Source organism: Berghia stephanieae, chromosome 2, assembly GCF_034508935.2.
Source record: "Berghia stephanieae isolate SIO BIC M18660-M18661 chromosome 2, UCSD_Bste_1.3, whole genome shotgun sequence".
In the NCBI taxonomy this organism is placed as follows: domain Eukaryota; kingdom Metazoa; phylum Mollusca; class Gastropoda; order Nudibranchia; family Aeolidiidae; genus Berghia; species Berghia stephanieae.
This window is the reverse complement of record NC_088361.1, coordinates 25,277,561-25,290,029: the sequence shown is the minus strand read 5'-3', so window position 1 is coordinate 25,290,029 and position 12,469 is coordinate 25,277,561. Positions and strand designations below refer to the sequence as shown.

Genomic DNA, 12,469 nt, shown 5'->3' with positions numbered 1-12,469 from the left:
CAGACAGGTTCAGAAACAAGGCAGTCAGCAGCTCAAGTAAGTGTACCGTTCATTAATGGTTTTGTTTTGTCAGCATGTATCTATATGGATTGTGTGATGGTCTAACAAGAGGTGTTGGATCACGTGCTGACTAATTTCAAAATAAGAGCAATTAAAAAGAGTAAAAATAAAGTTATTAGAAAATGAGAGCTAAATGTACTAAAATACATGTAATTTTGTCCCCAACAAAGTTATTTTGAATATTTTTACTGTAATTTACTCAGAAGAGCTTAATTTTAAGCCATCTTACAGATACAAAAATGTAATACTTGTGATAAAGATTTATTTTTAAATGTTTGGATAATACGCTATTTTTAGGTCAAAACACAATTTCTTTAGATACTATTTTTGCATTTTCTTTCTAGATCCTTGCTTTTCACGGACTTATTAAGCCTGTTTTTTTCCCTACAGAGTGCAAGAAGACAAGCTCAACAAAAAGAGCCAGCAGGCCCTAGACAACTTAGCAGCGGACCATCTCAGAGAACAGCAAGAGATATTGGCTCAGTTTAACAACGCTCAAGAAATGTTGAAGGACAAAATTTCAGCCGTTCAAATAGAGTGAGTGAAATCCATTAAAACGAATTATGTGAAAGTATCTTTTAAAAACTTATAAATCAAACAATGTATACATCTCTTTTGTTTATTACTACTGTATGACAAAAGAAATACAATTTAGTTACACCAGCTCTGATGTCAGTTATCATTAATAATATCATCTGGTTGATACGTTTACATATTAAATTCCTTTTCTATGATATTACTCCTATGTTCCGAGTCAAGCTATGTTTTTAAACTCCCTGCTTTCATTTCACACATTTTTATTACCTGTATTTCTCATCATTGTACTATTACTCCTAAATATGACAATTGATTAGAAAAATACATTTTACATTACATCCTTTTTAAAAACTTGGTTTTAGAATAGAAGTAAGCTTATTATAATTATAGCAGATGGTTAGGCATGAAACTAAAATTAGAAATCTAACTTATAGTCATTATAAGATTATAAAACTAGAAAGGTTCCAAAGCATTGCTTACTCTTCTTCTTCAGGTTGGAGGAGGCTGAGATGCGATATGACCAGCGTGATTCAAGACCTGAAGATCTGGAACTTATCGAATCTCTCAGAGCTGAAGTTTCAGAGCGGGAAAATCGCATCAAAGATCTCATTGTAAGTTGTACTTTTATAATCAGAACACGAAGAAACATATCTTTCGTCTCTACTTTTAAAGTATTGATTTTAAAAAGGAGAAATTAGCTTAAATTTCAATGACAAATTGATACAGAAGGCTTTGCGATCAAATACATTTTCTTAAAAAAAACGTTTATATTTGTATTCACCCACGTAGCGTTTGCTTAACAAATTATCCATCATAAAATTGTAAATAATATAGAATTTCTCAATTACAGTCTGCTTTGATAAGTCGTATTCACGTTTGTACATTACTGTTTATTTTTATAGGACGAGAAGCGCTTCTACCAGTTAGAACTTGTAAATAGAGAAACCAACTTCAACAAAGTTTTTAACACTCAGCCCAATGTAGGAGTGCTTGACCCATTCCAAAAGGTAGGTGATTTTGTCTGTTCATAGTTTTTTTCCCCTACTTTTGTTGTGAAATAACAAAATTATATTTTGCGCAATCTCTATATTACTAGGTTTGGTTTCTACATGACGAGTAAAGAAAGACAAAAGTGTTATCCACGTTATATCTAAAAGCATAATACATGACTGAAATGACCACCAATTTAAGTAATCCCTCATTTATATTTTTCCACAGTTAATAATTGCTATCTATCAGATTCAATGGGAAGTTTTGTTTTAGCTCCGAGCTGCATAACTAAACTACATTAACAACCTATTATAACATAACCAACATATAACAAAATTACATGTAAAAGATGAAGAGAAATTCGGTTTATTTGACCCATGATACTCAGGTTCTTCTTGGTTCTTTGTTTTTGACGTAGATAAAGATAAAAAGTAACAAATTCTGGAGCAGGCACTGGTGTAAGATAAAAATCTGAAAAAGTGTGTATAACCGGTCAGACAGGTAATTACGTCTTTCGATCACCAGTCAAGACAGTCTGATTTTTTTTTTGTATTTTTCTCTCTGCTTTGTCTGGAACACAACTTTTCAGATATTTAAACAGTAACAAGGGATAATATTTGACAATTTAACAACCTTCTCATCCTTGTTTTGTGTTTGTTTTATTTTTTTCTAGCCTAAGAAGAAAGGGGAAAGAGGCAAGTTACCGAGTTTGACCCACGGGAATGGATTGAGTTCAAGCAACCAGAAACTTGACCCCCTTCCAGGGTCACCAATGCATGACGGGAAATTAAATCCCACCAAGCCTTTGCCACAACCCAGTTTTGCCAAAAAGTTTATCAGATGATAAGTGTAATGTGAGGATTGGTGATCCACAAAAGTGATGACAAGTTTTGTGTAATTTATTTCGTTTTCTGACTTGGGACAATAATGTATTTTTTCGCCTTATTTTACTGAAAACAAATATTTAGAGACATAGCACATCATCAGTCCTAATTTAGTATTTCCTACTAAAAATGACATAAATGATGCTATTAACATTAACATAGTAATATTGTTTATTGCGAACAAATGTAAAACGTGTATGTATAATTCTTGAAAAAAAAGTAGAAGATTTCACAAAAATATTTGATAATGAACGTCTCTGGATGGAAATTTTGTCAGACAATGAATCATAAAGAGAGGAGGAAATTAAACTTTTAACAAAATATTTGCAAGTGACACTAATCACATTTTATTTACTATACTTCAATTTGTTTTACATTTACGAGTATTGTTTGTTTTACTGACACAGATACTTGTTATTTATCGAAGCTTATTTGTTTGACCATGTTTGCTAGTATTTTCACATTGTTTCCTATCCCCCTCAAGAGACTATGCTTTTGTGCCCACTACATTGAAGACACGTATGACTGTAATGTTCAGGACCTTGATTACAAATCTACAATTCTGCAAACACAAACAATACAAAACAAAACAAAACAAGGAGACAAAAATGCTTCAAATTTCCTCTCATCAAAACTGATGTGAGTGATATTAAGCTGAACATATGCGTTTAGTTTACACCTGTCCGACTCCATTCATAAATCATTTTAATATTAATGTTATCTTTAACCTCTTTGCTGCTTAAACCATGTCAGGTCATCAAGACTTTACACTTTATATTCACACCAACTTTTTCTCGTTGTCGCAATGTTTCCATTAGCAGATCTTGAACATGATTGTGAAAAGTAATGCCAATGTATTTGTAACAAAGTTGATACTGTATAATTCAATCCTGAGTTACTCTTTTATTTTAATTTTTACATGTATTATTATTATTACTATTATTATTATTATTATTATTATTATTATTATTATTATTATTATTATTATTATTATTATTGTTATTATCTTTATATATAATCATGTAGATATACCTGGAGGTGCTATTTTATTGAAATCGCGTTTCGATTAGGTCAAATATATTTTAAAAAATTAATGTCATAGAACTGAACTTTGAATTTAAATAGTATTTACTTTGTTACAAATAGATTGTCTTGCAGTACTGGCAAATCTAAGATTAATCTAATGGGTTGACTCGGACAACATCTCTATGATCATCTGTTATGGTTGTTATTTTCAAATGACGTTAATGTTTAATTTTTCTATGTTGTCCATTCAATCGTACTTAAAGGCGGAGTCGTAATTTTATAAATTTTACACAGACTCTAAATAACCTAAGTCAACAAACCTATCTAGATAATGTGATCTTTATACTTTTTCAGTCGAGTTAAACTTGTAATATTGTTTAATTGAGTATTCTTAATATTGTCCATAGCCACAGTAAACATGTTGCTGTATCTAAAATGAAATTATGCTACAGGATAGGTTTGATAGTTTTATAATCGATGACCACGTGGTAAAAGTAGCCGCTATCACAAAATCAAATTATATGACTTATGCCCCTCAGTATATATCGTTCACTTGTCAAATTCTGATATGAATATATAAATTTACTGAAGAAGGTCACCAATATAATGATAAAGAGAGAAGAAAAAAAACCACAACAACAATAAACAACCAATACAGAGTAAAAGACTTCCAAATATGAATTTGTGTTTTCTCTTTACTGTGGGCCATGTGTCTTTTCCCCACTTTGGTCTTCAATTGTTTGTTCTGTCTTAGTAGATTAATGCTTGAAGAATATACTTTTGTCAAGATTTCACAAAGTCTTTTTGTTCTCTACAATAAGAAAAATCACAATATACTGATAGATGCAGCCTTTAAACATTGCAATAGATATTATACAAACAGGTTTATGCATATTTCAGTCATGTGCCTTTTAAAACATCAACAAATATTGTGGGAAAAGAATTGCATGCAAGAAACTTACAAACTATAGCTAGCTTTTAAATAACAATCTTCAAGTGCACAAGAAATGATTATTGTACGTCTTCTTTTAAGACTGAATGAATTCATTTTAAATGGTTTATGTGATACAGATCTCTTTTTAAACGTTGGTTGCAAGTATGAATTTGTTGTCTGATAATTAAAAACGTTCAGCATTTTTGTTATTGTAAGATTTAATCTAAAGACATGACTATATTATAGGCCTATCCATGGCGTACTAAAGAGTATTATAGTAGGGCTATGGGCCTATCATAATCATACTAGCACAATTTTTATACTACGGGGGTAACAAAAAGCATCTATACTGGTAAAACGAGCTGAAGTTATTTCTTTTAAGAAGTTTCTCGTCATAATTGTTAATGTGAATTAAAAGCAGGTGTTTTTACTACCAATTATAGACAAGAATATTGTATCTTTTTATTGTAATTTTCAACGATAAGAAGCATGTAGATATTAATGTAATAAAGCAAATATTAAAGTAATATATTTACTTCGAAATCAATGGAAGTCTAAATTGTAATAATATTATGTCTTGCTATTTCTAATAAAATTATGAAACAAGGGAAACAAACTGTTACGAGTACTCTTTATGCCATATTTATGAGTAGTTATTTCCCCTTAATTATGATTACAAGGCAAAGTAAACTGTCACGGTTCTTTAAGATGCTTTCACACGTATATTATTTTGTTATACAAAAATTGTAGAACGCATATCTATTCAGTCAAAATGCATTGTGAGAAAAAAGGGAATTGAGCGAATTCTTAATAACACAAAATGATAAAAATTATGATTTCATGAGTACAAAAATGAAAGATAAGGAATAAAATTATTTTAAATCTCAACTGCTGAATATGTCAAAATATCACTGGAATTATATGAGGGGATCCTATGTATCAAAATAGGACATCAAAAATGTTGTGTGTTAACTGTGTTTAATTTGAGCTGCTGATAGATCATCTGCTGATATTGTATACAGACAAAGCTGTATCCAAAAGATTGTTTTTGCTGTAGTTGGTGTTGATGTTGTCATTATTATTATTATTATTATTATTATTATTATTATTATTATTATTATTATTATTATTATTATTATTATTATTATTATTATTAGTATTATATTTTAAATTTATTTTTGTTATTATTTTTATATTTTTCAATACGTTTATAACGGTACCTATATTTATATATAAGTCCTATTTTTACACTCTGTTCTCTTATTTGCCTTCCTATTTATTTTCCACTTCAACGCCCTCATTTATGTTGTCTATCTTCATTTTTTTTTTTACATTTGCAACATAGGAAATAAAAGCATTTACAATTAATGCATCAATACTAATTGTGGAGTTCCACGAAACAACAACACAAAATGCATAATTTAAAGGGGATTTTCAAACTCTATCGTCTATGTCATTCGAGCTTATTTTCAGAGCTTTTACTTGTAAATTGTACAAGTATTTCTGGGTAGGGGTTATAGGACTGAGAAGTTTATGTTATCTTCTATCAGCCCATATATTATTTTGTTCCCTCCCATGCAACTTCTGTCTCTTGTCTCTGAATAAGACTATAATGTTTTCCTTAGCCCTTCTTGAGATCCTTAACAGAAAGGAGACTGTCAGCTTCTTGCTTCGATGGTTAGATAATACGCATGAGTCATGAGTCAAGGAGGAGATTGCAAACAGTCTTGTGCTATGGGAACCACCTGAGAGAACCAGAAGCAGAGGCAGGCAGAATAAAACTTACATTGACTGTCTGCTAGATGACACAGGAATGGACAACACCCGGGGGCTGCGTACACTTATGGAGGACAGGACAGAATGGCGAAGACTTGTGGCTCATGTTGGGCGCCCCAAGGGGCGGCCTAAGTAAGTAATGAGTCATACCTTGTTCGATATTGTCATTTTTAGCTATTGATGTATTATTGTAAATAAGTGTATCCAACTGGGATCCTATGTCCCATCTTTTGGCGATGATCATTTAGTGGTGTTAGACAAGACACATTAATGCAATCCTCTGGGATATACTTCTTTGGACCTTTTCCCCTTATCTTATCGGTTTTTTCTTAAGCACTTAAAAGCGATGGTAAATACACAAATCTATAATTATTTGACTTTTGCATTTTCTTCCCTTTTCTGCGTTCTGAAATCGGTTGCCTTACGTTTTTTTTTTCAAATCACCGTTAATAGCTTGAAATTTAAAAAAACAAAAAAGGAAAAACAATAGAAAAAAAGGTAAAGGAAGTAGAATAAATGTGTTAAGGAGATGGGGGTTGGACTGCGGGATTATGTATGTTGTTTCTTGGACTTTTGTCAAATTATTTGCTGTAAAATATAGATTGGAACTGTTGTTACAGTATTAATGTGTGTAAACTATTGAAAAGCTGTGATATATTTACACATTAAACTAAACCATGATATTTTTAGCTCTGTTTTGTTATTTTACTCACCATTTTTTGGAATGTGTTCATGAAGAATTACTATAGTTACCATGGTCATTGTTTTTGCAAATTGAGCATAGAAATCAATTGCATACCGAATACTTTGTGTTTTACGACAGTGTAGAGGTATTGTCTTGGTCTCACATCACGGCCTATCAGAGACGGACGCCACATGCGGAGGTCCTTTTGAAAAATTACACTAACGTCTAACAACTGCGTGTCTGTTCCTTTCAGTTAATTATTTAAATTTTCTAAAAAATGAGCTTTTATACAGGGCAATCAATATCCACTAAATATGCTCAAAGCGCTTTACAGGGGTTCCATGGCCAACAGCAACACTTAACATTAAGGACGGGACATGACGCCTTTTAGGCGATATCACAATTTTTTCGGACAGAGGCAATGTTGTTAACGGCCAGGTACTCATTTTACACCTGAGTACGGTAAGAGAAAGTGAGTAAAGAGCCTTTCCCAAGGACTCAACTATGCACCGAGCGAGACTCGTACCCAGGACCTTCCGATCCGAAAGCAAGTGTCATACCACAAGACCACATAGCCACGCTGTTCATTCATCAAGAGATAGAAAGCTCCTACAGTTGGCGTTGACCTTTGTTAAACGTTGTTTGGATGTATAATTTTTACGATTCAAAAATTCAATCCCAGAGCCTTTTCTTTTTGAGTTTGAGTGCTTACAAGCCAAACCAAACCAACTGGGTGGGGATCCTGACCTCCCATAGCGGGCAGGGAGGTACATACTGTGTCTTCTATCCCCTTATATCTGTTATCCAACATGCTTTCTGTCTTTGTCTCGGAATGAGATTACTTGGTTTTGTCCTGGCACTGGCCGGAATCCTAGCTGGGAGGTAAACAGTCAATGCAGTTTTTTTTGCAGTATTTTTGGGAGATGATATTTTTTTCCCTTGTAAATCATCTCTCTGTTATGTATTATTATTTTTATTTTGAATGTATAATGTAAGCATTTGAGTGTGTTCCTCTTTGTTGGATTTTGTGCTTGTGTCTGGATGAGACTTGTAGGTGATTTCAAACTAAGTACATTGGTGGTATGCTCTTGGAATCTACATCTGATCCCTATTTGTTCCCAATTCCCCTTTGTCTTACTTTTCCTTGGGTGCTTTAATTGTAATTCTAGAACTTTTTACTATCCCATTTTCTTCCTTTTTACTGGCGCTGATATAACCTAAATGTGTTGCAAGCGCCGTAAAACCCTTAAAAACAAACAACAAACAAAACAAACAAACCAAACCAAGTATAGTTATCGACTAGAATGTGCAATATTTTAATCTGATCCCACATTTCTACTTATTTCTCTTAAAAGCTCTTGGCCTCTGATAAGCTGACATTAAGTGTTTCAATACTGTCTAATAATTATCCGTCTTATCGGCGGGGAGATATTCATGCACTTTAGTTAAAGTACCAGTCGGAAGGCATCGGTTAAGAAAATGTACCAGAAGTATTAACTGGTTAGTATAATTTAAAAACCAAAACAGTGATTGGTGTAGCTGTCATAATATAGATAACAGTGTGTTTTCCCCAATGAAGTCAATGTAAAGAAGGAAATTATCATCAGGTTTAGAATATGACAAGAAACTCGCCAACTACCGTGGTAGGTTTTTTGTAACCAAGCATACAAAGGCAAGTGTAAAACAATCTGTAAACTCTAAACTCAGAACAAAAAATAATAAAGCGATCGTAGTGCCACAAGCGTTCTTTCCCAAATACAAGTATGCAACCGTGATAGTTGAAGATTTTAAAAGATACATTTCCCAGCAATCTTGTAAAGTGTGTAATTTTATCAAGTACCATAAAAATTTGGAGTAGAACTTAAGTGTCTCCAACAATTTTCCCCTTATTTTTTTTTTTTTTTTTTTTTTTTTTTTTTTTGCTTTAGGCAGTAACTTTTTGCACCTCAAAACTGTCAGGATAGATTTAACCCTTTACAAACCGGTTAAGTATTTTTCAGACATCAACCTTTTCCGTTTTCAGCAAGAGATTGGAAACAGAAATGCGACTTTGGCTACAAATGGGGTACGGATTACATGTCGCCGTCACTGCTTTCTTATTTTGTAAAAACGGTTGGCTCTCTATGTACAACTATTTAACGTGTTATGGCAATTATTATTTCATTGAGACTCAATTTCGTCGTCAAAGGGTTAAACTAGTTATTATTCATAAGGTAGAAGAATCGATGGTACAAACGGCAATGCATTATGAATAAAGAGGTTAAAAAACTCGAGTTGAGGCCCTGCGATTTATTTTTCATTTCGTGACTTTTAACTATTGAAGACTTTATACCGACGCGAATGTAATTAAGGCCAACATACCTCTTGTGAAATTAAGTAAAATTTGGTTGTTGAAACTATTCAAAGAAAAGTTATGATAATATTTTAAGAAAATTAATCAGTTATTTTGAACACAATTCTTTTTTATCAACAACATCAAGTTTATGTTGAGACTGACGAGTATTAGATTTTTATTTTATTTTTTGCTTCAACAATGGATTTAGTGTTTTCAAAACTGCAACGTCAGGACACATACGAAACTATTCATCTTATAACGGCTTGTTTTCATTTTTGAATGGTTTCAAGCACATTAGCTCATAAAACCATGTACACATACATTACTTATAGTCTTCTTGAACTCCTCCATTTCAAATTTCAAGCAAGTTCTCGGTGCCGCTGCGTGACCTCGGGGAAAGAGCTCGAATTTCAAACACAGGAGTTCTGGGTGGGGATCCTGACCTCCCATAGTGGGCGGGGAGGTACATGCTGTGTCTTCTATCCCCCCATACCCGTTTTCCAATTGTTTCCTGTCATTGTCTTGGAATGAGATTACTTAGTTTTGTCCTGATCCTTGCCGGAGCTCTTTGGCTGGGAGGGAAACAGTCGAATGTATAGTTAAAGTTTTGGGAGATGATATTTTTTTTCCTTGTAAATCATCTCTCTGTTATGCATTGTATTATGTTGAGTTTACATAATATTATATTATATGATTGGCAAACATTTGAGTGTTTATAACTCTTAGTTGGGACCTGTGCTTGTGTCTGGATGAGACTTTTAGGTGATCTCAAACTAAGTACATTGGTGGTATGCTCTTGGAATCTACATCTGATCCCTATTTGTTCCCAGTTCCCCTATCTCTTTCTTTTTCTTGGGTGCTTACATTGTAATTCTATAACTTTTTACTATCCCATTTTCTTCCTTTTTACTGGCGCTGATATAACCTAAATGTGTTGCAAGCGCCGTAAAACCCTTAAAAACAAAACAAAAAACACAGGAGTTCCAGAATACATTGGTTATACTCCTCTCATTGACTCCAACCATGCCTTTTCTTTTCAAAACATGTCTTATTTAAAAATCTCTCTGCTATGATTAATTGTCGAATTGTCGAAAACTATTTGACCTTAAGAGTTATTAATTATTGTGGTCAAGATATCACTCCGCGCGCCATGTTCTTTTTCTTTTTAAAGTAAAACCTAATACCTGCGGGAGAAAAATATTTCCCCAACGTTATTTTACAAAGGATAAGAGGGTTTCTCGTATTTTGCTCTGTCTCCTTCTAAACCGTTTTTCAAAAGCATCTTCCAAAGCATAAGCCATGGAATTAACGTTACAACACACTGTTTTTGTCTGATAAATCCTGCTGTTGCCGTCATACTACGCCCAACCCTGGCCGATGCTGCCTCTGCTTGTGTCCAGTAGAACAGAAGTGCATCTATTGTTGTTCCTAGTGAGTTACATCGGCTCTAGTCTGATAATACTTAGAGCCATTGTAACTTATTTCTTTACTGCGATTAAGAGGGTTGGTGCTAACCCACTACCTCGACATGAATAATAATCACACTGTGAAAATATGATTTTTTTCATTGTGTCATTGAAAAAAGAGCTATAGGCATCATCTGAAAAAAGCCTGCAAGATTCTATAGAAGCTTTATTTTGTTTTGAAACATTAACATTTCAATCGACTATAATTTGGAAAAATGATCAAAACTGTTGAACATCTGTCCGCGATCCAGTATACATGTTATGACCACCGCCCCTTCCTTGGTTACCCTGACTGATGTAATCCTGCTGATGACGCATCTCATTTCTAAACCGTTTTTCAAAAGCGTCTTCTAAAGCATACGCCATAGGATTGCCGTTATAACTCATCACGCCCCACTGTTTTCGTCTCATAGATCCCGCTGTTGCCGCCATACTCCGGCCACCCCTGGCCGTTGCTGCCGCTGCTTGTGTCCTGTAAGATGGAGGTGCGTCCATACTTCCTCCTTGGTGGGTGACATCGGCTCTAGTCTGGTAAAATTGAGAACCATTGTAACTCATTTCTAGACTGCGATGATGAGGGTCAGTGCTACTACCGTAACCTGAATAGTACTTCGCACCTCCCTCTGAAAACGTAATATTATCATCATTAGAGGTTCTTTGTTGCAGATAGAAGCCCTCTTGGTGGATCTCAGCATTGCTGTGGATGTAGTTCGCATTATCGTGAGCAGAGTTGTCATGTCCAGGCTGTTGACCTTCATGAACGGACCCTTCAAAGTCTGGATCAGGGATTTCCGGCAACGGATCTTCGTAATCTGGTTCGGGTTCAAGGTCAATGTGTTTCAATTTTTGGAGGTTGGTGACCCTCATGATTATGTCCTTGACCTGAAAAAAAGAAGTAATGAAATAAATAATCGGGTCTTCGTCAAATTGGGTCAAAACTCTATATGTATACTGCTGTACTATGTATTTTATACATTTATACTATTTCCAGAATTGACCAACAAATTGTATCACGCATTTATACGATTCACTTAATTGCCCAAGAGCTTTTTCTCGTCTCAAGATAATAACAACTTATAGATGGAACCAATACTCAGAAGTATTTATACAAACTTATTAATTATATCTTATTTAACTGACTCAAGACCGCTACCAAAAACAGCGTAAATTTGCCTAAAGATTACATTGGACTAGGTTTGAAAATTAAGTAAGCTATAGTACTGTGATGCCATTACTTCAACACAAGTAAAAATACAAACTTAGCTACATTCTATGAAATTCTGATTTACGGCCTTGGTAAAAAAGTAATATTCTAGAATATAAATTATGTTTGACAAATGTAGGATAATAATTAGCTATCTCTTTGGTTGAAAACACCTGTACCCGCCCCAGATAATAAAAATAATCAATGGCAACAAATAGTAAAATTTGATATAAAGCACGAAATCATCTGACAATGAGAAAATTTTATAAAAAGTCGATTGGTGTGACCATATAATGTTTTCCAATTAATCTACCACAGACTAATCGGCCTCTAAATTAACGGACCATGTATCACACATGTATTTTTTTACCTTCTCTTGTTCTTTGATACGGCTACCAAGACCAACGTCTGTGATAGAAAGTGTGTGAAGCATAGTTCCCCACCTGTATAGAAAGCAAATAAAATTTAAATGATTTAATTGACCAAGCTGATAATGCCAATTCATGACCATGTTTAAAAACAGTATTGTTCAAAATATCACGCTTAAATCTTATTCTGGACATGATATCTAG

The 12,469-nt window shown here is 33.7% G+C and overlaps 2 protein-coding genes across 2 annotated transcripts in view; one reads left to right on the top strand and one right to left on the bottom strand.

Annotated features, from left to right (window-relative positions):
- The window catches only part of LOC144964560 (protein FAM184A-like), a 49,747-nt gene extending 46,681 nt beyond the window's left edge, over positions 1-3,066 (top strand). Inside the window, exons 13-17 of the mRNA XM_078898988.1 lie at positions 1-36; positions 451-597; positions 1,091-1,208; positions 1,500-1,604; positions 2,261-3,066. The exon at positions 1-36 is cut by the window's left edge and continues 149 nt beyond it. Of these exons, the coding sequence (XP_078755114.1) occupies positions 1-36; positions 451-597; positions 1,091-1,208; positions 1,500-1,604; positions 2,261-2,431 (577 nt within the window). The 3' untranslated portion in view covers positions 2,432-3,066. The remainder of the gene's footprint in view (positions 37-450; positions 598-1,090; positions 1,209-1,499; positions 1,605-2,260) is intronic.
- A 7,762-nt stretch (positions 3,067-10,828) lies between these two features.
- Positions 10,829-12,469, bottom strand: part of LOC144964559 (uncharacterized) — a 49,182-nt gene continuing 47,541 nt past the window's right edge. The window contains exons 45-46 of the mRNA XM_078898987.1: positions 12,268-12,340; positions 10,829-11,575 (exon numbers count right to left, since the gene is read on the bottom strand). Of these exons, the coding sequence (XP_078755113.1) occupies positions 10,913-11,575; positions 12,268-12,340 (736 nt within the window). The 3' untranslated portion in view covers positions 10,829-10,912. The remainder of the gene's footprint in view (positions 11,576-12,267; positions 12,341-12,469) is intronic.